General features: G+C 51.6%; 1 protein-coding gene across 4 annotated transcripts in view; it reads left to right on the plus strand.

The window, feature by feature from the left end:
• SVIL (supervillin) overlaps positions 1 to 27,017 on the plus strand; it is a 198,475-nt gene that overhangs the window by 111,216 nt on the left and 60,242 nt on the right. For 3 of the 4 annotated variants that reach the window (XM_062211118.1, XM_062211119.1, XM_062211120.1), the window contains 6 exons: positions 660 to 717; positions 7,826 to 7,917; positions 14,520 to 14,577; positions 14,699 to 14,850; positions 16,561 to 17,176; positions 24,922 to 25,002. In XM_062211118.1, coding sequence (XP_062067102.1) covers positions 14,570 to 14,577; positions 14,699 to 14,850; positions 16,561 to 17,176; positions 24,922 to 25,002 — 857 coding nt within the window. In that variant the 5' untranslated portion in view covers positions 660 to 717; positions 7,826 to 7,917; positions 14,520 to 14,569. The remainder of the gene's footprint in view (positions 1 to 659; positions 718 to 7,825; positions 7,918 to 14,519; positions 14,578 to 14,698; positions 14,851 to 16,560; positions 17,177 to 24,921; positions 25,003 to 27,017) is intronic. The other variant, XM_062211121.1, reaches the window with a different exon arrangement.

Raw genomic sequence — 27,017 nt, forward strand, 5'->3', positions numbered from 1 at the left:
TAGATGGGTAATGAATTCTGTCCGCACCTGGCTTTGATTAACCCGCGCACTGGGGACGCGTGTTTCTCCTGGGTGAATTGCTAGCAGCTGTCTTTACATCATGTGTATCTCGTCTTCAGACAGCAGCGAGGGCTCGTTTCGATGTGCAGTGGTTTAGATTTTCAGGGAAAGGATGAAGTCCCTGGCTCTTAAGAACCGTCTTTCCAACCCCGTGTTCTTTACGACACCTCAGGGGTATCAGGCACGGGGCTGTCCCTATTTTAGGTTACCTTGACAAAACTGCTTTATTATTTTTCTCTTTTTATTTCCCCGCTGAGGGTAGAGAGCCATGTGATTCAGTGCAGCCCGGCTTTGAATTCTCCTTGTTGCCATGACATATTTAGATGATAGCATGGAACTACATCAGGTTTTTTTTCACCCTGTGGAGTGTGTCCACCACTTTCCGGGAGAGAAAAACAAAACCAAGCCAGCACTTGCCTACGTCTGATTGATAGGCACCATCTGATTCTTCGAAGGTGACATTTTTGTATCCTGACTTCTTGCCTGGTGTCTTCAAGTGTATGCTCACCGGCAGTTTGGAGAGTGTTTTCCTGTTGGCTTGTTTGCCTTTAAACTTCTGTGTAATGATGTCCACGTTACTTTCTTCCTTCTCCCCTTAGATTTCAACAAGAAGAACTTGAGCTTCATTGGATCCCCGCCTCAAAGAACAGCTCCAAGGTAAAGTGGCCTTTGTTCAAGGAATCCTCAGTTTGGAAGATTTGCACTGGACTCTAAAAATCATTCTCTTGGATCCCTAACTCATGCGTTTCCGTGCGTGGTTAGCTGTTTGCTCCCGCAGAGTGGGATGTTTTAGGGTGCAGCCTACCGGGGGGAGTATGCTCCACCAGGAGACGTTCTCTGAACTGGAGATGATCTGTGCTCACAGAGGAACAGAGCTTCGCTGCTTGTTGTGTGTGCAGACTCCGCACAGCTACCTCTGGGCTTGGGCTGTCCGTTGAACGATCTGTCCGCCAAGTAGGGAAGCACTGGGGGTTTTGGAGAACAAGGGTCTCCCCTCTTCTGTCCTCCCCTACATCCCTGCTTCTCTCCCCGCTGTCATTGTCCACCCCTCCACCCGTCGGTCCACTCGAGTCTTACTGCCGTATCTTACCACCCCTTCTTTTTTTTTTTTTAACTTTTATTTAGTAAATATAATTTTCCAAAGTACAGTTTATGGATTAGAATGGCTTTTTCCCCCCATAACTTCCCTCCCATCCGCACCCCTCCCATCTCCTGCTCCCTCTCCCCTTCCATTCACATCAAGATTCATTTTCAATTCTCTTTATATACAGAAGATCGATTTAGTATATATTAAGTAAAGATTTCATCAATTTGCACCCACACAGAACATAAAGTGTAAAATACTGTTTGAGTACTAGTTACAGCATTAATTCACACTGGACAACACATTAAGGACAGAGATCCCACATGAGGAGTAAGTACACAGTGACTCCTGTTGTTGACTTAACAATTTGACACTCTTGTTTATGGCGTCAGAAATCTCCCTAGGCTCTAGTTATGAGTTTCCAAGACTATGGAAGCCTTTTGAGTTCACTGACTTCAATCTTATTTAGACAAGGTCATAGTCAAAGTAGAAGTTCTCTCCTCCCTTCAGAGAAAGGTACCTCCTTCTTTGATGGCCCGTTCTTTCTACTGGGATCTCACTCACAGAGATCTTTCATCTAGGTTTGTTTTTTGTTGTTGTTGTTGTTGTTTTTGTTTTTTTGCCAGAGTGTCTTGGCTTTCCATGCCTAAAATACTCTCATGGGCTCTTCAGCCATATCTGAATGCCTTAAGGGCTGATTCTGAGGCCAGAGTGCTGTTTAGGACATCTGCCATTCTATGAGTCTGCTGTGTATCCCACTTCCCATGTTGGATCATTCTCTCCCTTTTTTATTCTATCAGTTAGTATTCGCAGACACTAGTCTTGTTTGTGTGATCCCTTTGACTCTTAGACCTATCAGTTTGATTAATTGTGAACTGAAGTTGATCACTTGGACTAGTGAGATGGCATTGAATTGGAATCCCCTGGCACGTTTCTAACTCTACCGTTTGGGGCAAGTCCAATTGAGCATGTCCCAAGTTGTGTATCTCCTCCCTCTCTTATTCCCACTCTTATATTTAACAGGGATCACTTTTTAGTTAAATTTCAACACCTAAGAATAAATGTGTGTTAATTACAGAGTTCAACCAATAGTATTAACTAGAACAAAAAAAATACTTAACCACCCCCTTCTTAACCTTGACTCTGGCATGCCACTGGTGCTGGCTTGGCTGACCTTGTGTGTTACAACTGCACAGCACAAGACACCAGAAAGGCAAAAGTCTGGGTCAGATGGGCCAGCCAATAGGTCCCTGTCACCAGTAGAGTTTCATATTTCCATGGAGGCACCAAGCAGTGATCTCCAGGTGCCGATGGCAACTTGAACTTAACGTGCAGGGGGACCCGTGCCCTGGTCTACCTTCTGTCCACTCAGATGCCCTTCTTCCTAAAGGATTGCCTAGAGGGTCCATTGTGTTAGCATTAGAGCAGACACAGGGGACTCCATCCTCACCTCCTCCCCCGGCTGAGCCTGGCTCTGCCTTTGAGGCACGGTTGATCTGGTGCACCCACTGAGGAGGAAGAACCTGGGTGTGTTTCAGAGAGAACCTGGGGCGTCTCACCTCGGGTGTCCCTGGCTTCTCGGCTTAGTTGTAATAATAAGGACGCAAAGAGGGACAGGAAGGCATTGCTCAGACGAAGGCAGGAAAAGTCAGAGCTCGGGGCTCAGGGACCCACAGGGACACAGATCTTCTAACAGCCATGGGTGCCGTCTCCTGCATCCGCTGAGCTGCTTGTCACGACAGTGCGTGTCCGGAGGGCTGGTGGCACCAGGGCCTGCCTGCCTCCTCAAGAGAAATCCCGGCTCCCAGACGCGAGCTGAGGGGGAGGAGACTGTCAGGGAGTGGGTTTCGCCTCGCGTGTCAGAACAAGAGCTTCGGGAGCAAGGTGAGCAAATTCAGAGGAGCCTCACGCAGCCTGGGCGCTGGTCATTGTAATGAAAGCTGGGCAGCGGTGTGCACTGGGCACCGGGGTTAAGTCACTGCCTGGGCCCCTCACATCCCCATCACAGTGCCTGATTGGAGTCTCAGCTCCCTAGGAATGCCTGTCCAGGAGGCAGCAGCCCACGGCCCAAGTACTTGGGTCTCTGCCACCCAGCTGGGAGACTTGGATTGAGTTCTGGGCTCCCTACTTCAACTTGACCCAGCCTTGGCTGTTGCAGGCATCTGGGGAGTGAACCAGTAGACAGAAGGTCTCTCTCTCTCTCTCTCTCTCTTCCTCTCTCTCTCTGTATGTATCTTTCTGTCTCTGTTTCTTTCTCTCTTTCAAATAAAAATAAATAAAAATTTTGCAAATAATAACAGCAGAAGTCTACAAAACGCATACCCTGAAGAGCAAAACTAGGCATGGATTGCAAATATTTTTGCACCAAGATAATCTTGGCTTTGAAGCCCCTTCTTTGAGGTCCCCTCCTGTACCCGATGTCACAGCAGAGACAGAGACGGCAGCAGGAGAGTGTCCTGCGCTCCCTGTGAAAGAAAATCTCCCTCCTTGCTGCTGTGAGACATTTAAGTAGGTTAATGGGACGCGTTGGATGCAGAGCTGAGCATGGTGGAAGGAATGGCAACGTCAGAGAAGAAAAAGGGCTCTCAAGGTGTATCTTTACAACATGTTGTAAAAGATTTATTTATTTATTTGAGAGGCAGAGTTACAGAGCGAGAGAAGGGGAGACACACACAGAGAGAAAGAGAGAGAGAGAGAGAGATCTTCCATCTGCTGGTTCACTCCCCAAATGGCTGTAAGGACTAGAACTCGGCCAGGCTGGAGCCAGGAGCTTCATCCAGGTCTTCCATGCAGGTGCAGGGGCCCAGAGACTTGGGGCACCTTCCACGGCTTTCCCAGGCACATTAACAGAGAGCTGGATTGGAAGTGGAGCAGCCAGGACCCGAACCAGCGCCCATGTGGTATGCCGGTGTTGCAGGCAGAGGCTTAACCTGCTATGCCACAGCCAGCGCCGGCTAAGTTCTAATGTTGTGGTTACATATTCAGGCCCATGGCCAGCTGTGATGTCAGCTGTACCGGGAGGGACGGTCCCCTCCTGAAATGTTAGGGTCCTGGGTCTGGTTGAGGCCAAGGTCAGCGGGGCGTGTTCTTCTGGGGAGCCCTGGCATGTGAGGAGGAAGAGCAGGGCCCGGCCTCAGAGTCAGGGCTGGGAGTCAGCCACCTTGTGGGCTGGGCGTGGACTGGGGCCTGGCACCTCTGATGGCTCCGGGGGCCATGCCAGGGCTCTCTGGGGATCATTTGATGATCCAACAGCGTAACTCCCGATGAGTGGTCCAGAATCAGCTACCAGCACATCCTGCCAGTGTTTCCACTGCTTGTTAGCCCCCTGGGGCATAGACAGGGCAGGGAGGGGAGGGCACCTCCTACCTGGCCTCTCCTGTTGATCTCAGGGCACCTGCATCCTTTGCCAGAACCAGATCTGCCAGTGCTGCCTCCGAGGAGTTAGCAGTCTCTGGCTGGGGGCTGGGGGCAGGGGAAAGTGGAACAAACTGTAGACGGCCACGTGGACTCCAGCAGATGCTTGGTAAGGTGGTGCAGACCCCTCTTGGGACACTTGCATCCCACACCTGAGTCCCTGGGTTCAAGTCCCGGCTCCGTTTCCCATTCTACCTTCCTGCCAATGCATACTCTGGGAGGCAATGCTGATGGCTCCATTAGTTTGAGTTCCCATCACCCACATGGGAGACCTCAGATTGAGTTTTCTCTCCTGTCTTCAGCCTGACCCAGCCCTGAATGTCATGGGCCGTCTTCCTCTGCTTTCCCAGGTGCATTAGCAAGGAGCAGGATTGGAAGTGGAGCAGCGGGGACACGAACCAGCGCCCACATGGGATGCTGGCACTGTGATACTTTTCTATAAAACAACATTTACATTCAAATATTTTTAAGTCATGGTTTTTGAGAAAAACATCATCAAAATGATTTAAGCCGCTTGGAATATGTGGAAAGAGTACACAGGTGAAGTAGGAGCCCGTGAGAGAGACGCACAGAGGCAGGTAGCTGAGTTCAGACACCTGCTCATGGGGTCTCCCGTGCAGCAGCTGCTGCCCAGTGGTGGAAGCCGGGGCTGGAGGGGAGGGAGCGGCATTGCAGCGAAGCCTGCAGGAGAGCCCAGGAGATTTCCTATAGACTGGGCTTTCCATTGCTTCTGTCCCACTGTGATTTGCACAGGTGCCGACACTCATGACTTGTTTAAAGGAAGCACTTGCATGTGGGGGCCCAGTGCCCATTGACCATTGAAAACACCCAGGCAAGTGTGGAACGTGGGGGCAGTCTTTTCACTCTCTTTCCTGACTTCATTGAGCAACAGAGAAACAAAGAATGACAAGTCTTCCATCCACTGTTTCACTCCTCTGATGGCTGCAACAGCCAGGGCTGGGCCAACTGAAGCCAGGACCAGGAATTCTATCTGGGTCTCCCACATGGGTGCAGGGGCCCAAGCACTTGGGCCATTTTCTGCTGCCTTCCCCCACACATTAGCAGGGAGCTGGATCAGAAGTGGAGCAGCCGGGACTCGAACTGGTGCCCCTATGGGATGCCAGCATTGCAAGCAGCAGCTTAACCCACTGCGCCACAATGCCAGCCCTTCCCTGGGCTTTTTGATGAACAGAGAGAAAGGGGGAAAGAAGCAAACATAAGCATGTTTACTTTTGAAAATATATTTGAACCCCACAGTCAGTGGTTTCGGCAGCTGAGTATTTCAGGGGTATGTTATTTCGTTTCGATGCAGAATTTTCCTCCTGAGATGGGAAGTTTCCTAAAGAAGAAAAGAGCTTCTCACTCCAGCTTCCGCTAATGCACCCTGGGAGGCAGCTGTGATGGCTCAAGCACTTTGGTCCCTGCCCGCCCACGTGGGAGACCTGGGATTGAATTCCCACTCTGGCTTCATCCTGACTCAGCCACTCCGGGGTCAGAATATTTAAATTAGCAATGAAATAGACCATTAACATCACTTGCTACTCCCTTAGAAAGACATTTCTGGGGTGATTTATTTTGTAAGAACCTAGGCTAAGCATCTGTCTGAATGATATACTGAGAAGACCCACTGCTGCTTTGCAAGTTACCAGTTGGAAGTCACTGCTGATTTCAGTATCCGGCGAGGCAGATTTGCCAGCATCTGAGTTCAGATAGAGAGCGGTTTATTCTCAGGACTTTCGATGAAGGAGCGAGAAGGCAGGGCTCATGTTCATGGAGCTAAGCCTCACCACGTGTGTGTACGGTAAGAAGGATTTCAGGTGCACTTGGCACCAGTGAAGTGGAGCAGCCGGGACTCGAACTGGCGCTCACGCTGGATGCCGGTGTTTAGTGGTGTACCGTGTTTAATGTACGTGTGGGGGCTTGAGTATCCGCCCCAAGGAACCCCGCCCTGGGATGCAGGAGGCTCAGCATCAGGCTGAATGCATTTGCAGAAGTGATGGTGTCCATTGGGCAACAGTGGTTTCCCGGCTTCCGGGCTCTGGTTTCTCCCAGCCAAACAGCAGTGCCATCCGTCCTCTCTGACTCCAGGCGTGTTACTAAGGAGGCCGTGGAATTGTGTGTGCTGTCACCTTGGTGCATCTGTGCATGGGATTAGTGCAAGCGCTGGACTGGAGTCCTGACTCCTCTTGTCAAATACCTGTCCTTGGACAGACCGTGCAGTGGTTTCCTCGTGGGAACTTGAGGGTTATACCAGTCCAGTAGGAGGTTTTCTCCCAGCTGTGGGTTCCCTGAGATTCCCTCTCACAGCAAAGACTGCAAAGCACGTGCGTTGGGTGGTGCCAGCTTAGCGCAGTCGGTTGTAAAACACCTTAGCCGCACGCCATTGTGTAGTGCATACTCACAGGGCCCTGTGGAGATCACTAAGGTCAGGCCGGGTCATCTGTGCAGCCTGCATCCCTCATGGCATTCCTGGGCTGGGTACCTGCTCCAGCGTGCTGCTCATGATGGCTCAAGTAAGTGGGTCCTTGCCACCACCCACCTGGGAGACCTGGATGGAGTTCCTGACTCCTGGTTTTAGCTCAGGCCAACCCTGGCCATTGCAGGTATTTGGGGAGTGAACCACGGGATGGGAGCTTGCTCATTCTCTCTCTCTCTCTCTCTCATAAAGAAGTAAAAATTTACAAAACAACCTTGCTCCTAGAATATGCTTAGTATAGGGAACAAGCACGCAGTCCCAGCCCAGTCCTTTATCATTCTGCCTTTCCAGTTCCTCTTTGGTCCCACACACCTGTGTGAGCTGTCAGACCTTCTTGGCCAAGCTTTGAGCTCTTGGTTGTTCAGAGGAGGCGTTTGTTCCTCTGACCTAACCTGGTCACTGGGGAGAAGGCGCGGATTTTCCAAGGAGGAAGTGGTAGCACAGAGAGGCTGAGCGAGGAGTCCACCCTTGCACAGCCTGGCCTGGGTCTGGAAGCGGCAGTGAGTCTAAGGCTGAGGGCTCCCAGGTCGGCTGTGTTCCCAGCGCTGTAACTGTTGGGCTGCACAGTAGCCATCGTGGTAACACACTCGTAAATAAGTGAAAGGAGTTTCCAGTTCACACCCCACAGACAGCCTTGGCCTTGCGATCCACCTGCGCGTATTTAACCAGCAGTCTTTGGTGCGCAGGTGGTAACAGTGGCTCCGCGTTTGTGCCGTGCGTTTGTTCACAGCCTGTCCCATCGCGTGATTTAAGTCGTCTTCTAAACTCTTCACTAATGGGATGGCCTTTAGCTTTCAGAAGGAGTTCTCCCTTGAAGACAAAGAACAGCTCCCTAACCACAAGCAAGGCATCGATGCCCAGCTCTTAGCTGCACTTCCTAAAGGTAAGGCTTTCGCTGGATGGTTTGCCGGAGCCCAGGCCTGTGAATCACCTCGGGGGAGCGCCCTCCCTGACCTCCACTGGGCAGGCTTTCTGCCCCCTTCCTGGCTCACCTGGGAACTCGCAGCGACTGACACACGATCGCTGCCCTTGCTGCTGGCCCCTTCCCGGTGTTGACACTGTAACCAGTAGCCTTTCGTAGCTCCGGACTGGGCTCTAACACCGGCACTCTATCCTAACCCCCTTTCTCATCCCAAGTCACACGCACCTATGTTCAGTCCACCACTATTTCCACAAGTTGCACCTGCAGTCAGATATTCGCACCTGCTCTGAGCCAGGGCCTCCTAGGTTTGCCCGTGAAGGGATGTCCACCTTGCGTGTTCTTTTTTCTCACCAACTGTTACACCAGCACAAGGTGTGAGCATCGGATGATAGAAGAGATTTGATGGAAGGGCCAATTTTTTTTCCCATACTCTACAAGAGAAAAAACAAAAAAAGACAAGATCAAACCCAAAAGAAATTAGACCAGAAGAAATATTCTTGGAATAGAAGCAAAATCCAATTCGAAAGCCCTGCTGACAGATTGGAACAGACCCTGGGGAGCCGAATGGGTGAAGTGTCTGGGCGTAGCCTGATGCTTCAGACTCCAGGGATTCGCCCCACTGAAGACAGCTGAACCAGGGATGTGGTGTCACGGTTGTCAAACATTTGGAATCTGTCACCTGAAAGAAGGCTTCGTCTTTGCTGCTGCAGAGGCCAGGCCGCGAGAATAATATGGAGAAGGAGGTAGACGAGATTTCACAGGAGAAAGAAACCCCTAATAGTTCATGGCACAGCCCCCCCACCCCATCTGAGAGGTGTGCGGTCTACAACCCCCGTGTCTTGCACCCTGCATCTACCAGGTTCTTTCCTACCCACACACATCTGTGAAATGGGGTGGACCACGGGGATGGGCTGTGAAATGGAACAGTCCTCTCCAGTCTTGGGACTCTTTGGGAAAACCAAAATGAAACCAATTTAATCTGGGCCAAACCTAAGTACTGAAGATCGGTGAATATGATCAGAATATAAAGATGAATAGATCGATGGGGCCGGGGCTGTGGCACAGTGGGTAAAGCTGCTGCTGGCAGTGCCGGCATCCCATGTGGGCGTCGGTTCGAGTCCCAGCTGCTCCACTTCTGATCCAACTCTCTGCTATGGCTTGGGAAAGCAGTAGAAGATGGCCCAAGTGCTTGGGCCTCTGCATCCATGTGGGAGACCTGGAGGAAGCTCCCGAGTCCTGCCTTTATATCATTGCAGCTCCGGCTGTTATGGCCAACTGGGGAGTGAACCAGCGGATGGAAGACTTCTCTCTCTCTCTCTCTCTCTCTCTCTCTCTCTGCCTCTCCTTATCTCTCTGAATAACTCTGACTTTCAAATAAAATAAATAAATCTTAAAAAAAGGTGAACATATTGATGTCAGAAGGGCTTAGCAGAGTTGACATAGAGGGCACAGTCCCATAGGGTAAGAGTCGTTCCCATCATGCTGAAGGGCTCCTCTTCCCCTCTCTCTACCCCAGACACTTTTAGAAATAAATGCATGGTCCCTTAAGGCTCAATAAAATGTAACTCATGGCAATATTTATTTACTTATTTATTTGAAACATAGAGAGAAAGAGATATGGGTGAGCGAGAGATCTTGCATCCTCTGGTTCACTCTCCAGATGCTTAGAACGGGCAGGACTGGACCAAAGCCCAGATCCCAGGACTCCACGCCGCTCTCCCACGTGGATGATAGAGACCCAAGTGCTTGAGCCATCACCTGCTGCCTCCCAGTGTGCACGGCAGCAGGAAGCTGGATTGGGAGCAGAGTCAGGACTTGAATCTAGACATTGTGATAGGGATTTGTGGGCCCGTGATGAAATCTAGAAACACGTAAGTTTATTAGGCAGTGTTGTCTAGAGAATGTATCCTAATGAGTCTAAAAGTGTAATTTTCACAAACCAAAGATGATTTTATGTGTGAACTAGATTTATGGTTTTTTTTTTATTATTTATATTTATTTGAAAGTCAGAGAGAGAAGGAAAGGCAGAGAGAGAGAGAGAGGTCTTCCATCCGATGGTTCACTCTTCAGGTGGTCGCAACGGCCGGAGCTGGGCTGATCCAAAGCCAGGAGCCAGGAGCTTCCTCTGGGTCTCCCACGTGGGTGCAGGAGCCCAAGGACTTGGGCCATCTTCTGCTGCTGTCCCAGGCCCTAGCAGAGAGCTGGATGGGCAGTGGAGCAGCCGGGACTCGAACCAGCACCCATATGGGATGCAGGCACTGCAGGCGGCAGCTTTACGCACTACGTCCCAGTGCCGGTCCCTAGATTTATGTCTCTAAATTAACAAAGCCCCTTAAATCTTCCAAGCTTAAAAAGCACAAGATCTTCCTGCTCACAAATTTCACCCGAATGCTCTCTTGTGTTCAGTCACATGGTTTTGTTCCCTGTGAATTTGGGTAGGCACATGTGGAAAGACCAAAATATTGCCAGCAAAGTCAGAGTTGCACAGAGAGAGAGAGAGAGAGAGAAAGAGAGAAAGAGAGATTTTTCTACCTGCTGATTCACTCCCCAGATGGCTGCAGTGGCAAGATTGAAGCTAGGAGCCTAGAACTCTGTCTGTGTCTCTTACGGGGAGCAGGGGCCCAAGCACTTGGGTCATCTTACGCTGCTTTCACAGGCACATTAGCAGGGAGCTGGCCTGGAAGTGGAGCAGCCACTTGAACCTGCACCCATATGGTTTCAGGCTGTGGCTTAACCCACTGTACCACAATGCCAGCCTCCACTCTTTCTTGACCAACCAATGCTTATCAGAAATAACTCAAGAAATAGCCTTGTGGAGTTTGTACTGCCACGAAAGTGCCATTCCGAATCTCCCCAGTAGCAGGCTGGGAAAGCAGGTGGAATCAGTATATGTGAATGTGGTGATGTATTTGAAACCAGGATAGGAATTGTCTTCTGACAACGGAAGTCAGACCGTGCCTGGGCACCTCTAGATGATACCACGACCAGCATTACTGCACCTGAACCCCTGGCGAACCGGGACTATGGTGTAGACACCATCAGCTCAACTGTGGCTGTGGAATGTTCTTATCCTTTAAGGTGTACATCCTGGGGGCTGGCCACCGTGCTGCAGTGGGTAAAGCCACCGCCTGCAATGCCAGCACCCCATGTGGACACTGGTTCAAGCTCCTCTTCCAATCCAGCTCTCTGCTGTGGCCTGGGAAAGCAGTGGAAGATGGCCCAAGTCCTTGGGCCCCTGCACCCACATGGGAGACCCGGAAGGAGCTCCTGGCTCCTGGATTTGGATTGGTGCAGTTCCGGCCATTGCAGCCATCTGGAGAGTGAACCAGCAGATGGAAGACCTCTCTCTCTCTCTTTGCCTCTGCCTTTCACTGTAACTCTACCTCTTAAAAAAAAAAAAAAAAAAAAAAAAAAAAAAAAAAAAAACTTGCACAGCTGGCAGTACCTACCTCACAACTATTTTCAAGGGTGATCTGAACCAAAGAGCTTTGATTAATTATTTACCCCCCAGAGAGGGGGAAAGGGGCCATGTTTCTCATAAGATGGCTCAAGAAGCTGCTAGAAGCGAATCCTGGGAAACCCATGCCTCAAGCCCATCTCTGAGAGAAGGAAAAGTGTCTTGGTGGTAGCAGGACCTGTGTAACACAGTGACACCTTCTCCCTTCCACATCATTTAACTAAGAGTAAAAACTGCCAACCTGCATGGAAAGTCACACGACGCCCACTGGCAAAATTCAAGACCTACTTTTTTTGTTGTTTGAACTGCGCTGTTGCACATCACTGTCGTTTCACTAGATGTTCAATTTTTAACACTTTCTAGAGAAATTGTGCAGCCCAAGGCATGATTTAAAAGATCCCAGCGTTATAGGAAAAAGCTATGCATATGAGGAAAAGTTGCGCCATCTCATCCTCCGTCGCCCATATTCTAGGCCAGGCCAACTAACCCGGAGACCACGCCCACCTGCCACCTGCCTTCTCCCACCTGGCACTGTTCCTCCCGCCAGTCCTGCCCTGTGTGAGGATGCCCAGGGACCAGGGTGCCACAGAAGCAGCTGAGTGACAAGACAGTGGTTCAGCAAGGAGCCAAGAGCAGGGACAGCAAAGAGAGGGGGGCAGGGAGCCAGCCCACCTGTCCTCCATGGGAGGGGACCTCTGCCCGTGGCTGGACACTGGCTGGCAACCCGCCTTGAACATGGCCATCTGATAGCCAAAGACTTCTGCATATTAGAGGGGAAGTCTCCGCACACCATTTCTATTTTATATTTATTTGTAAGGGAGACAGAGAGAGAGAGACACATATACACAGAGATCTTCCATTCACTCCTCAAATGGAAAACTGTATTTTTAAAAGATAAGTTCATCATGGTATAAAAACTTCTGAAACCCAGGCATACTTATCTCATTATTTGCATTTCTATGAACTTTTTGAATGGAATGTTTACGTATATATACACACATATGTATATATATTTACATTCTATTTATTCTGAACCATTTAAGAGTTGTCGTAGCACTCCTTTGTATCTAAATTCTTCAGTGTGTATTTCTTTTTCTTTTTAAAATTTATTTATTTATTTGAAGTCAGAGTTAGGGAGATCTTTCATCTGCCAATGCGCTACCTAGGTGACCACAAAAGCCAGGGCTGGGCCAGGAAGAGCCAGGAGCCAGGAGATTCCTCCAGGTCCTTCACATGGGTAGCAGGGGCCCAAACACCTGGGTCATCTTCCACTGCTTTCCCAGGCTACAGCAGAGAGCTGGATCGGAAGAGGAGCAGCCGGGACTAGAACCGGCACCCATATGGGATGCCGGCCACAGGCAGAGGATTAACCTGCGCCGCAGTGCCGGCCCCATGTGTAAGTCTTATCTCCACAATCTCAGCAGAGCTAATTTGCTCACTGGGGAGCTGTTAGTAGTCAAGCTTCCCTCAGAAGCTGGGTAAGACGCCTTCTAAGTAGGCACACAGTTACCCCCTGGAGAGCAGGTGCACCTCTGCCTCCAGCCACTCTGCTTTCTGGGGAGGCGACTGGGAGACTTCTCTTTTCAGCTGCCTTAAAATCCGTTTCAACTGAAGTTTTAAGGTGGTTGTCACTTAAAGACACCGTTGTGTCTGCACACGATCGAAGGGAAGCGTCTTACGTGTGTGCCCGTGCACTTTTGACATATTACTGAAAATGACAGCTTTAAAAATAAAGTGAGGGGGCTGGCGTTTGACCTCGAGGTTTAGGTGCCTGCATCCCATATCAGAGTGCCTTGGTTCAAGTCCCGATCCACTCCCAGTTCCAGCTCCCTGCTAATGTAGACACCGAGAGGCAGTGGAAATGGCTCGAGTAACTGGGTCCCTGCCACCAACATGGGAGACCCAGGTTGCGTTCTGGGCCCTTGGCTTCTGCCTGGTCCAGCCCCATCATTTGTGGACAGTGAACCAGCAGATGGGATCACTCTCTCCTCCCTTTCTTTCTCATAAAAATGTTAAAATAAATAAAATGCCAATGAAAGCAGTTGAGCCTCTTCACTCTGCTTGAGGTCCTCCCTAACCCAGCCTATTTGAATTCCCACCGGCCCCCAGCCGCCCAACCCCAACGTCCCCTCTCCACCCCTTTGAAGGCCCTCACGGGAGCCATCCGAGGAGATAAGCCTTGTGAGTTAGTGTGATGGAGGGGGAGGTGAGAAGAGAGGCCTCTCGGGAACATGTCCTTCCAGTGGCAGCCTGCAAGGGGTCGCCCAGGAACTGGGTCACTCTAAACCGCGGCTGACTGTGGTGCTCCACCTTAGGTTCCCAGGAGTCCAGATGGTCACGGGTGCAATGATGGGGTGAAGCAGGGTATCTCTGCCCCCGATGGCCCCACAGGAGTCGGCATCCTCGTCCCTCCATCTGTCAGTGTTTTCTACCCAGAAAGCACACAGTACTTTGTCACGGGGCTGGCACTGTGGCTTACTTGGCTAATCCTCCACCTGTGGCGCTGGCACCCCGGGTTCTAGGCCCAGTTGGGGCTCCAGGTACTAGTCCCGGTTGCTCCTCTTCCAGTCCAGCTCTCTGCTGGGAGGGCAGTGGAGGATGACCCAAGTGCTTGGGTCCCTGCACCCGTGTGGGAGACCGGGAGGAGGCACCCGGCTCCTGGCTTTGGATCGGCAGTGGCCATTGGGGGAGTGAACCAACAGAAGGAAGACCTTTCTCTCTGTCTCTCTTTCACTGTCTATAACTCTACCTTTCAAATAAAAACAAAACCTCACTAGAGAAATCTTGCTATAGCCAGGCACTTCTTTTGACTGCTTACCTGTGTGATTTTACTTCCTAGCCCTGCCTGTGACCTGGGTATGTGCTTATGTGCGTGCACGCGTGTACATGCGTGTGCATGTGTGCTTATTCCTTTGACGTCTGCCCTGCCCACCTGCTAGAGAGCAGCCACCCCCCCTCCCCGGGCCAGTAGGAACTTTGATGGATCGAAAGATCACTGTGAGGTGGGAACCAAGAAAAGAAATCAGAGCTCAGGAAGCACCTGTTGGTCGGCGTGACTCACATGAGTACGTGACTACTAAGTTGCGGACTTTTTGTTTTGTTTTAGTTGCAGAATTGAGAAAAATCTTCGAGCCAAAGAGGAAGGAATTTCTAGACATGAAAAGGTAAGGCGCTTGGGGGTGGGGTTCGTGATTAGGCTGTGCGAGCCCTCGGCAAAGCAGCGCTCGCTTTTCCAGCCGAGTCGCTCTCCGGGGCTCAGGAGGCCTTCTGCGGTGTCTTGCACAGAAAAGAGAGAATTGCCCGGCGCTTAGAAGGGATTGAGAATGACACGCAGCCCCTCCTGCTGCAGAGCTGCACGGGGCTGGTGACGCATCGGCTGCTGGAGGAAGACACGCCCAGATACATGCGCGCCTCGGACCCCGCCAGCCCGCACACTGGTGAGCAGGCGCGCCCCGGCCCCGCCCTCAGCAGGTGCCGCAGCACCTTGGTAGCTCATGGAAAGTGAGGTGTGAGGTGGCTCCGGGAAGCTTGCAGGAAACTTAACGTTAGAAAGATAAGTTTGTTCTGGTGCCCCTCCCCTCCCCCAAAATTGGAACTATCTTCTGCCTTTCAAATAAATAAAAATTAATCAACTTTGAAAAAACGGGTGGGTGTTGTGGTGCAGTGGATTAAGTCGCCACTTGGGACACCAGCATTCAGAGCTGAGTGCCTGGGATCTGGACCCATCCAGCTTCCTGCTGGTGTACACCCAAGGAGGTAGTGGGTGATGGCTTCAGTACTTGGGCCCCCGCCACCTACTGGGAGACCTGGGTGGAAGGTGTAGCTGCTTGCCCTGACCTGGACCAGCCAGGTCATGTAGGCATCTGGGGAGAGAACCAGCAGGTGAGGATCTCTGTCTCTCTGTCACTCTCTCTCTCTCTGTTGCTCTCTCTTTCTCTCCCCCACCCCCGGTTTCTCTTGGTGCCACTCTGCCATCCCAATGAATAAAAAATGAATAAATAAACCATAAGACATTAGAAACAGCTTAAGTACCCAGCAGGTTGAGATGGGTACACCAACTATCATAAAACCTTAAAGCCTTCAAAATATGATTTCCATGTATAAATATGTGGGCGTTTCAAAATGCACTTGCACCAAAATTATCGTTTTAATCCCATTTCCACAAATGACTTGAAGTACCCTTTTATAAGAAAAGATTTTCTATAAGCATTATTCATATTAAATATTTTATACAGAAAAAAGAATAAATCAACAAAAGACAAGGGATAACAATACAGAGCAATGTATTGGAGGATTTGGGTTTTTGCCTGCATATGTTTTCATGTTAGATATTATTTGCATCGGGCATATGAGCTACAGTTGGAAAAAGCCATTTCTGTTAAAAAAAAACACAAAGCCACAAACCTGGTGAACCTGGTGTGGGCTGTACTAGTAACGGTTCCACCAGATCCTGCAAAACCACAGACTTGTCACGTCCCAGCACTGCCGATGCCTGCCATCTTCTTTAAAGGACTTTGAACTTGTCCTTGGCTTCACACGGGGAATACTGAATTGAAAACCAGGGCCCGGCATTGTGGTGCAGCAGGTTAAGCCACCACCTGTGACCTCAGCATCCCCTGTGCGTGCCACAGGTTCAAGTCCCAGCTGCTCCGATTCTGATCCGGTTCCCTAGGCTCATGCTCCTGGGAAAGCAGCGGAAGATGGCCCGAGTGCGTGAGCCCCTGCCACCCATGTCGGGGAGGCCAGGATGGAGTTCCAGGCACCTGGCTTTGACTTGGCCCAGCCCCAGCCATTGTGGCCTTTCGGAGAGTAAAACCAGCTGGTGGAAGCGCGCTCTGTGTGTGTGTGTATGTGTGTGTGTTAGAGAGACATTCTGTCTTTCAAATAAATAAATAAATTTAAAACCAGTGGTAAATAGCCAGAGGAAATAAGGGTGGGGCCCTGGCCCACTCCCCACGTGGCTGCCCGGAGAGCATCCACTTGCCTGGCTTCCTTTCTCCATGTCTACAGCAGCCCCGTTCGCTCCTTTGAAGTCCGTCCACGAGTGTGAGTTTGGTCTGGCGTGGGCACTGTCCACAGCAGGGGTTTGTCTTCCTGCGCATGTCCCAGGATCTCTGTATAGCGATTGTCTGTGTCTCTTCCTGTAGGCCGATCAAATGAAGAGGAAGAAACTTCGGATTCTTCTGTGGAGAAGCAGACCCGGTCTAAGTACTGCCCCGAATCCTCAGGGGTCCATGGTGAGCCGTCCTACAGCGTGGGGACCATGGACACCCACGGGCTCGAGTCCAAAGCGGAGAGAATCGCCAGGTACAAAGCAGAAAGGAGACGGCAGCTGGCCGAGAAGTACGGGCTCACCCTGGACCCGGAAGGCGACTCCGAGTACCTCTCCCGGTACAGCAAGTCCAGGAAGGACCAGGACGCCCCCGAGAGGCGGGGAGGCAGAAGCGAGAAGCAGGAGGAGTCGGGCCAGGAGCCGAGTTCTGCGTACTCCAGGACCTGCGCGGTGGACCCCAAGGACCATGCCCCCCGCGGGAGCGACAAGGAGCTCCTGTTGAACGTGGAGAACCAGAGACGTGGTCAAGAGCCCCCCGTGGTGGAGAGTTCCTCATCCTTGTCCTTGTCCTTCTCCGGGCGCGACTCCTCCTTCGCTGAAGTGCCAAGGTCTCCGAAGCAGACACAAAGCTCGTCCTTGTCCGTGCAGCGGCCAGTCTCCCCGAGCCTCTCTGGAGGTGACACACCTCTGCCCCCTGAGACCCGCTCCAGGTGAGCACAAGCCCTCCTGCTGCGTGGGGGACACCCCTGCCTTCTCCTCGCCTCGCTGGGTGGCAGGCTTGGAGCATTCTCGGTGTCTCTGCAGATCCCAGCTCACTGACGAACGTATACTTTGATCTTTTTCTTAATTTCCACGGTGTCCAGCAGGTTCCACCAGAGCAATCAGCCTCGCGTGCGTTCACTCTCATTTCTGCCCTTGCTACTTGTAACGTTCTTGTTCTAAAAGGACCGATCCAGCAGGTATCTCAGGGACACCTCCCTGTTTCCCACTTGCCTTGCGAAATTAGTTCTTAACGTTTATTTTTCTAGAATCACAGCCCCAGTGGAGGTTTGGGGCGGCCGCTTAGCAAGAGGGGCACTGATAGCCAGAGGGAGTCCCCGTGTGGGGTGCAGAGTGCAGGCTGTGACCTGGACGTGACCATGAGTGCTCCGTTAGACACGTCTGCCTCTGTCCACCCATCAGCACAGAGTTGATTGGGTGTCAGGACACCTCATTCAGAAATGGCCCAGGTGTCGAACAAAGACAAGAAGGGCTCCCAGGTGGGGGAAATGGAAAAAACAGATAATCAGAAAGCCGGGTGCCAGAGAGCGTATGTGTTTGTTTCTAAATTTAAATTGGAAGTGCGCATTGGCCATGCTTACTTACAGCGCAGTGGGCTTAGAGCTTCGGGGTCGTCGTCCCAGTAGATGTCGAAAGGTGTGTTGGACAAACTTCTGTGTGCATTGAGAAAAGACAAGAACCTAAGGCTGAGCGAATTCATTCTGAAAGCAAAAAAATGCGTATGTTGGGAAACGCCTTCCCATGTCTGCACCGGGAAGAGCAGTAAACCTTCGCTCTTTGCTGAGTGTCGGCGGCAGGACTGAGCCATAGTGCTGGAGTGAATGAGGGATATTAAGCCAAAGACCTGTCACCACTTTGTCATTATCGCTCTCGCTGTTTCCCAGAATGCATTTCTGAAGATCCCAAAGATGTATCTTTTGATGGTCCCTAGCGGGATTCGGTGCTTGAAATTTAGGGATTGTGAACTATTGTCTCCTGTTTTGCCCTGGTATTAGTCATTTTCTGTTCAAGCGGGTCCTCCGTGCGTTTTGTGAGTAGAACAAAGAAACCTCACAGATTCCGGTTTAGAAATCCGATTTAGGGATATCCGATTGATTACATTGCTTGGCACACGAGGAATCTAGTTTTGGGTTGCCGTATTCTGAAGTGACAGCTGTTTGGAGCTGTCGTCACAGTATCTGGATTGCTCATCTGCATTTACATAGCAGAAACTTCCAGAAAGATTTTGAGTCAGTTGGCTCAGTACTCAAAGCTGCTTGAGTTATTCAAATATTTAAAAAAAGACGATATGCAAAAGGTTTGCGTGCATTAAAATCTTAATATTCAAACTCTATAAAGCCGAAAGGCTGAAGGGCTAGGGAAAGCACCATTAATGTATTTGGGTCTGTACCCAAACACCGTCGCTTCTTGGCTGGGTGTTTTGAGGAACCCCATGACTTATCTTTCCTAAGCCTTGCCCCAGCCATATGGCGTTGTACTTGCACAAGAATTAGGCTAAAATGAATGCAGAAATCGCAGATTTCTAGGGGGGGGAGGTGTGCTTTCTGCAGCCAGGGAAGGCGTCCAAGGCCAGCATTCCTAGACAGACGCAGATCACGTCACACGTGTTAGCAAAGTGCCTCCCGTGCGTCCCCGCAAAGCGGGTGCGAGAGAATGTGTGACAGGCATGACATCCCGATGACTTCGTGGTGACTGCACGGATTCGGCCCCGTAGAGACGGATTTCAAACGGATTCCCATTTGAGTGTGACGCCCCTTAGCTGGAGCTAGGAAGTTCAACTTTCAGGAAACCTCTGCTGTCTGACTTCCGGTTAGGGGACAGAAAGACACAGAGAGGATACTTTGTAACCTACGACAAGAACAAAAGAAGCCTTGGTGACCTAAATAACTGTAAGGGGGAACAGAGTCATCCGATATGGCAAAAGTAGCCGCGAGAAACAAAGCGATTTGGAGGCTGAAGCTGCCAGGGGATTTGCTCTATCACTGAAATGCTCTGTCTCATCCCCTAGGCTGCCAAGTGTTTGGGCTGATAAATCGCTGAATTAACTCATTTCCATTTCATTACCCGCTCCTCGCCAGAGGCTGTTTGCTTTCCTTAGCCAAACACGGATGCACCCCTCGTGGAAAAAATCCCTGAATAATGTCCCGAAGCTTCCGATGGAAGCAGGTACCCCGTGCCGTTTCTGTGTGTGCTCACGCACGGTCACACGGGCACGCACACCGGTGCAATGCGTCGGGTCTTCAGAAAGTCGTGGAAGCCGTGTGTTAGGGAAAAGCTATGCGTGGGTTTCACAGTGATTTTGCACCCAAATCAACTTACCTGCTAATTCCACCTTATCGTTTGTTTTCATTTTCCCCTGAGCTCTTGGAAGCCCCGGAGACAGTATAATCCCTGGGTTCTCCTCCTTCACTGTGCCCTGTGCTATGTGCAAGCTAAATAAGGCATTGTTTCCGGGGTAATCATGACATTATTTCGTACTCAGTTCGTAGGATGAAGCTTTTTCAGTTCCCTGATTGATGGGTGGATTGAAGCATAGTACAAGGTCTTTAGCCCTGAAATCCTGTTTTTTCCCTGGAAACATTCACTCTGGGGATGGCGTTGTGATGCAGCAGGTTAAGCCGCTGCCCACATGGGCACTGGTTCAACTCTGAGCTGCTCCACTTCCGATCCAGCTCCCTGCTAATGTGTCTGGGAAGACAGCAGTAGAAGATGGCCCACGTGCTTGGGCCCTGCCACTCACAGAGGAGACCCAGATGGAGTTTACTGCTGTTTGGAGAGTGAACCAGCAGATGGAAGATCTGTCTCTCTGTCCTCCCTTTCTCCTTGTAACTCTGCCATTCAAATGAATCAATCAAACTTTTCTTCTAAAATGTAAAAAAAAGGAAATTTAAAAAAATATTTATTTTATTTATTTGAAAGAGTTACAGAGAGAGGTAGAGACGGAGATGGAGGTCTTCCATCTGCTGGTTCACTCCCCAGATGACCGAATGGCTGGAACTGAGCCGATCCGAAGCCAGGAGCCAGGAGCTTCTTTCGGGTCTCCCATGCTGGTGCAGAGGCCCAAAGACTTGGGCCATCTACTGCTATCCCAGGCCATAGCAGAGAGCTGGATCAGAAGTGGAGCAGCCGGAGCCCCCATATGGGATGCTGGCGCTGCAGGCTGGGGCTTTAACCCTCTGTGCCACAGTGCCAGCCTCAAAAAGAAAAATTAAAAAGTCACAAAACAGCAAAATAAAATGATCTCCCACTCCTCCAACCTCCACTCCAAACTCCATCAAATCAGCGCTCCTGCAGCTACTCCGGAGCCCATGACTTGGGCTGTGTTTGCCACTTTGTGCATCACTCAGCTGGGGAAAGGAACCTTGTTAGTTACATCTGCGAGGGGACACACCGCCTTGGTGGCTGCGTTTGCACACCTCCTGTGCCTGCAGCCCCTGCTGCCCCCTGCCGCCCAGCTCTCAATGAACTGCGTGACTGGCTAGAACGGCAGAGCTCAGGATGCCACTTGAGCAAGTGCCTGGTTCAAGTCCCAACTCCCCCACTTCCTATGCAGCTTCCTGCTCATGCAATCCGTGCCAGGCAGCAAGAGATGGCCCAAGTCCCCGGGCCCCTGCCACCCACGTGGGAGATCCAGATGGAGTTCCAGGCTCCTAGATTTAGCCAGGCTGTTGCAGGCATTTGGTGGCTGCACCAGCAGATGGAACCAACATGTGGTGGCCGTGTGGCTGTGTCCACGCGTGGCTGGAGGAGTCTGCAGAAGAGCCCAGTGTCCTGCTGCAGGACTCAGGGGCCGGGGTCCTGGCGAGCAGGGCTCAGAGCTGCTGTCAGATGACACCCCCCGCCCTCCCCACACACACTTGTTCTGTTCTTGGAATGGAATCATGTTTGCCTCTGAGCGCCTGTGCCCCCAGCACCTGCCCCCCGCCACACACACTCTCTGCCACCTTTGTACTCTAAGATATGACCCAGCCATTCCTTCTCTCTCTCCTTTTACTCTGTTCTCACTGGCAATCCCTGTTCTTTTCTTTCTTTTTAGATTCCTGAGATAGAGGTCCAGGTCTCGGAAACTGAAAGCCAAGAGTGGCAGAGAGGGAGAGAGACGGAGATCTTCCCACTGCTGGTTCACTGCCCAAATACGCACAACAGCCAGGGCTAGACCAGGCCGAAGCTGGGAGCCAGGAGCTCTATCTGTCTCTCTCCTGGGTGGCAGGGACCCAAGAACTTGGGCCATCACCCACTGCCTCCCTAGGCTCATTAGCAGGAAACTGGATCAGAACTGGCAGAGCCAGGACTCAGGATGGGATATGGATAGTAGCTTAGCCTACTGTGCCACAACTCAAACCCAGTCATTGAATTAAATATTGACATGGGTGGTGGGTTAGCCTAGTGGTTAAGATGCTGATTAACATGACTGTGGCGCTCCCATGTTCCAAACATGGCCCCGGCTTCCAAACATGGCCCCGGCTTCTCACTCCAGCCTCCTGCTAACGCAGGCCATGTGGGCCGTGGTGATGACCCGAGTAGTTGGGTCCCTGCCACTCACATGGGAAATCTGAATTGAGTCTTCAGCTCCTGGGGCTCCAGCCTGGTGCATTCCTATTTGTTGTGCACAACTGGGGAGTGACTCGGACTGGAAGCTCCCGCACTCACTCACAATAATAAATACATAAATATAAGTGAATATGTCTTCCAGACTACCAGCCTACCACGTGCACTAGCTAGACCTTCAATTCTGTACTCATTTGTATTCGATTCTTACATGCAAAACTCTGCTCACAAGCCTGTGTCCTTGCACGTGCACAAAGCATTGGGCAGTTTTTCAAAAACAAGCAACTTTTAACAAATGGCTTCATCTTCCTGAGACGTGGAAGCTCACAGCCAATCTGAAGGTGAATGTCTTGTAGTCAGAGGCTGCTCCGTAATGAGAGCTGGACCCTCTCCCCTGCCTCCGTGATGACACAGTGGGACTATGCTGGGTTTGACGTCAGCACGGGAGCAGGGAGTGCTTTCTCATCTGTTGGGTCTTGGGGTTATAGGGAGGGGAAGGTGTCAGTACATACTTAGGGTTACAGACGTCGCAGCTCCGGGCTTCTCTGGAAACTTGGAGTTCTTACCAGAAAACACTCTGTTACGCCTGTTACGCCTGAAGTCGCTGGTCCCCAGTGACCCTAGGATCCTGCTCTGCCCCCTGGGCAGCTGGGAGACCCCACCAAATGCGTTCTCTGTGTTGAAGGACTTTAGACACTTAGCGCTAGGAGTTTATTTCATTTAAACGTCTACTGTAGGGGCAGGCATTTAGCTTAAGGGTGAAAACACCCACATCCCCTTCAGAGTACCTTGGCTTGGGTCCAAGTTCAGGTGCTGCTAATGCAGAGGAAACAACAATGGCTCAAGTAATTGGGACCCCTGCCACCCACATGGGAGACGTGGGTTGAGCTCCAGGCTCCTGGCTTCAGTGGGCATTTGGAGAGAAGACCAGCCAATGGAAGACCTTTCCTTGTCTCTGCCTTTCAAATAGTTACTAATAAAAAACACCTGTGTAAGGATGAAATATAAAATCCTGTGCAGGCTGGCGCCACAGCTCACTAGGCTAATCCTCCACCTGCGGCGCTGGTACCCTGGGTTCTAGTCCCAGTTGGGGCGCCGGTTCTGTCCCAGTTGCTCCTCTTCCAGTCCAGCTCTCTGCTGTGACCCAAGTGCTTGGGCCCTGCACCCGTATGGGAGACCGGGAGGAAGCACCTGGCTCCTGGCTTTGGATCAGCACAGCGCCGGCCATAGTGGCCATTTGGGGGGTGAACCAATGGAAGGAAGACCTTTCTCTCTGTATCTCTCTCTCACTGTCTAACTCTGCCTGTCAAAAAAAAAAAAAAATCCTTTGCCTAGAGGTAGGAAAAAAATGAGTGCTCATCTGACTGCTGCGTGATGAGCCAACCCTGGGAGGCATTAGGAGAGTGAAGGGTCGCCAGCACAGGTGGGTAACGGCCCATCTGCACTGTGCAGCATCAGGTGACATACGGGCATCTCACTCTAACAGGGCTCTGAGACATTCGGACAAACGGGAATTGTCCGGGAGAAAGTCCACCTTCCCGTCTGCCCTGCCTTCTAGAATTTTCCTATGTGGACTTCCCTCTGTCTCATTAGAAACACAGCCATCACCAGTCAGCAGAGCCCGGCGTGTGGCCCTGTGTCCGAATCTGCTTTTCCTCACCCGGTGTGTTCCGTATTTGGTGCTCATGCTGACCAAGTTGCATCCTTGCAGGTGAAGGTCATGTTCAGGAAGCTTTAGAGCACTTTGTAGTCTTCAGGGCACGCTGTGACCCTTGGAGCACCTCGGGGGTGGGCGTGTCTGTGATTGCCCCCCCCCCCCATCCCTCTCTTGAGCACCTGTTTGTCGGTCGCTCCCTCTCCACACTGTGCCGAGTTGCGTTGCCAACTGTCTTAGCTGCACATGTTTTGTTACACTGTCCCTGTGTTCAAATACATGTTAAGAAATGGGTCCTTGATCGCTGGAACAAAGTGAACTGACACGCACCTTAATTTCCTAGTGGCTGTCACAGAAATTGCTGTGATGCCAGGGATCAGGCAATGGGGGTAAGCTGCCGCCTGCAGCACCTGTGACCCTATGGGCGCCGGTTCGAGTCCCGGCTGTTCCACTTCCGGTCCCACTCCCTGCTGATGGCCTGAGAAAGCAGTAGAAGATGGCCCAAGTGCTTGGGCCCCTGCACCCATGTGGGAGACCCAGAAGAAGCTCCTGGCTCCTGGCTTCAGTCTGGTCCAGCCCTGGCTGTGGTGGCCATTTGGGGAGTGAACCAGCTGATAGATGACCTCTCTCTCTCTCTCTCTCTGTACCTCTGCCTTTCAAATAAATCTTTAAGATAGTAAGTTTGATTGGAGACAGGATGATTACTGGACAAACAACTAAGGAGTAGGACAGGTATCAGGGTTGCAGGAAAATAGCAGGTGTGGCTACAGCTTCTTGCCTGTCACCTGGATCCAAAACTCTCTACAATGGTTTTAGAAGATTTTTTTTTTTTTTTAAGATTTGTGTGAAAATCAGAGCTACAGGGAGAGGGGCAGAGACAGAAAGAGAGAAAGATGTTCCAACCGCTGGTTCATTTCCCAAATGGCTGCCACAGCCAGGACTGAGCCAAGCCGAAGCCAGGAGCCAGGAGCTTCTTCCAGGTCTCCCACATGTGGGTACAGGGACCCAAGGACCTGGGCCATCTTCCACTGCTTTCCCAGGCCACAGCAGAGAGCTGGATCGGAAGAGGAGCAGCCAGGATGCTGGCACCGCAGGCGGTGGCTTTTCCCACTACGTCACAGTGCCGGCCTGGGTCTGTAGCTTTTGAAATGCTCTCAGGTATTTACGTATCCAACGTCTTAGGCGAGAATCTTCTTTTTTGGTCATGGTGACTGTCATAGACTTCTTTTCTCATCATTTAAAATGATTGGAGAACACATGACCCGATGGCTTTGGCTGTGTGTATTTCTACATCCTGGTTTTTGGAGTGAGCTGGGTGCCCGGAAAATTCTGTGCCGTGGGCGTAAACCCTCTAGCGACGTGGGCCTCTCCGAAGCCAGGCCTTGTGGAGCTCTGCAGCTGCGCCCCGTGTCTGCGTGTCTTCTGCTGTGTGCGGACAAACCATCTGAAGTTGTGTTTTCTTGTGCCCGGTAGTCTGGGGAGACCCAAACATGAGTGGCTTCTCCAGAAAGATGCCGAGGGCGACACGTCTTCGCTCATCAACTGGCCTTCCAGGTACACCTCGGGTTGCAGCGCTGCCTGGTGCCCTCCTGAATGCCTTGCATTCCGCACATCCACGGCCGCTACCGCCTCTTGCCGTCTTGGAGTGACCGTGCACTTGAAACCGTGTGTCCCGTCCGGCGGCACAGCCGGACGTCCCCTTCTCACCGTTTGCTCTCCTCCTCCTGTTGCTCTCACCTGCACCACTTGCGCAGTCTCCTCCCTCTGCTTTTCCCTCTTCCGGATAATCCTGTTGTTGAACCTCTGGCTTCCTCGCTGACTCACAGGGGAGCGGCCAGTGGGGGGCAGCCGTGAGTCAGTCTTGGGTCAGACTGACCAGCCAGTGCCCGCTCTGGCCAGGGCGCCCTCTGCCTGGCCCTTCCAGCCTCCTTGTTTTCCTGTCTCCTCCTCCCCAAACCACCAGTAGCTCATTTTCAACAGGGAAATGTAGGTCATGTGAATTCAAAAAGCAGCAAAAAAAAAAATTTTTTTTGTCATTTCAGTTTCCAAATAGGGGTAGGGGACAGGGAAGGGCAGGAGAAGTAAGAATGAGTGAGTCACGGGCAGGACAAAGCACCCACATACCCAGTCCCCAGCGGTCACTCGGTCCTCGGCTGAGGACAACATTCCGATTGTCTGTGATGGGACGCACGCATTCCGCCCAAGAACTTGTCCGCCTCGTAGCCGTCTTGTGATGAGCAAGCATAAACACGGAGGCCTCCCGACGCTGGCGAGTCTCCGGGGGAAAAAAAATAACAGCTCTTTTCCCTTGGGACTGTTCCTCATCACTAGTGAACACTTTGTGTATGTCTTGAGTGGGTCCGCAGCAAGGATACGAGGAAGTTCACGGCACGATGAACAGGGACTTGTGCTGACCAAGTTGAAGGGAGGACTATCCTCCTCCCCACCCCCCACCCCCCACACACACCACCTCCTGCCCTGTGAGGTCACGTGTCCCACTCAGAAAAGCATTCTTCATGGCCTTAGCTTCATCCTCAATCAGTAACCCGTCCCCAAACCGGCTGGGTAGCTTCTGGGTTCTCACCCCACAGTGTCTCAAAAAGCAAAAGTCAGAACGAGGTAGCAGGGACAGAAGTCACGTGCTTTGCAGAGATCGCGACACCTGTGTCACCGTGTCCCCGTAGAAGGGAATAGCAGAGACGTTGCCACGATGTGGCCGAGGCAGGATTTGAACTGAGGTCTCCTGGGACCCCCAGAGCCAGAGGTCCAGGACGGGACATGGCCTGTCGCTTTGAAATGCATTTCAGGTCTGCGCTCCGGTATTTAAAGACTCTAGGACCAGCTAGTAGACCAGTAGGCTAGTTCTTAGCTAAGGTGGTGAGGGGTAGGGGATGGTCATGAACTCATTCAACAGACACCTTTTCTCTAACATTGTTTTGCTGCTACAGTTGTCAGCAGTGGTGTCCACAGTGGCCCCGCGTGTCTTAGACACGAATGCATGCAAAGCTTGGGAATGCTTCGGAAGAGAGGTGACCGTTGTTGCATCTTGAGCCTGCCAAAGTGCACAGAGCCTGATAGAACGCACTCCTTCGCAGGAGACAGGAGATGACGGTGTTCCGTCCACAGGTGCATGCATGCCTGCAGACCCCCCACATAGCTCCACGTGTGGGAAACTGACAGACCCAGGCCGGCACCTGCCTCATTCCCCTTCTCCGGTGGGGTGTTTGAATGAATGCTTCTCTGGCTTTGGATTATTTATGCAGTCAGAAGGGACCGGGTCGCCCCCCGGGACAGCAGCTGACCCCTGTGCAGCTCTGTAAGCCGTGGTCAGCTTGTGCACTGTGTGGGCACCCGAACGCAAGTCTGGAAATTTAACTCGAGGTCCTTGTTTTGGGAGGGGCCTCTTCCTCGACCCGCACTGCAGCACCTGGATTTGTTACCCACTTCTGGCTCCCAGTTCCAGCGTCCTGCTTGCTCATGCAGACCCTGGGAGGCAGCAGGTGGCGGCTCAAGTAGCTGGGATCCTACTGCCCACATAGGAGACCTGGATTGAATTCCTGGCTCCCAGC

Source organism: Lepus europaeus, chromosome 14, assembly GCF_033115175.1.
Source record: "Lepus europaeus isolate LE1 chromosome 14, mLepTim1.pri, whole genome shotgun sequence".
In the NCBI taxonomy this organism is placed as follows: domain Eukaryota; kingdom Metazoa; phylum Chordata; class Mammalia; order Lagomorpha; family Leporidae; genus Lepus; species Lepus europaeus.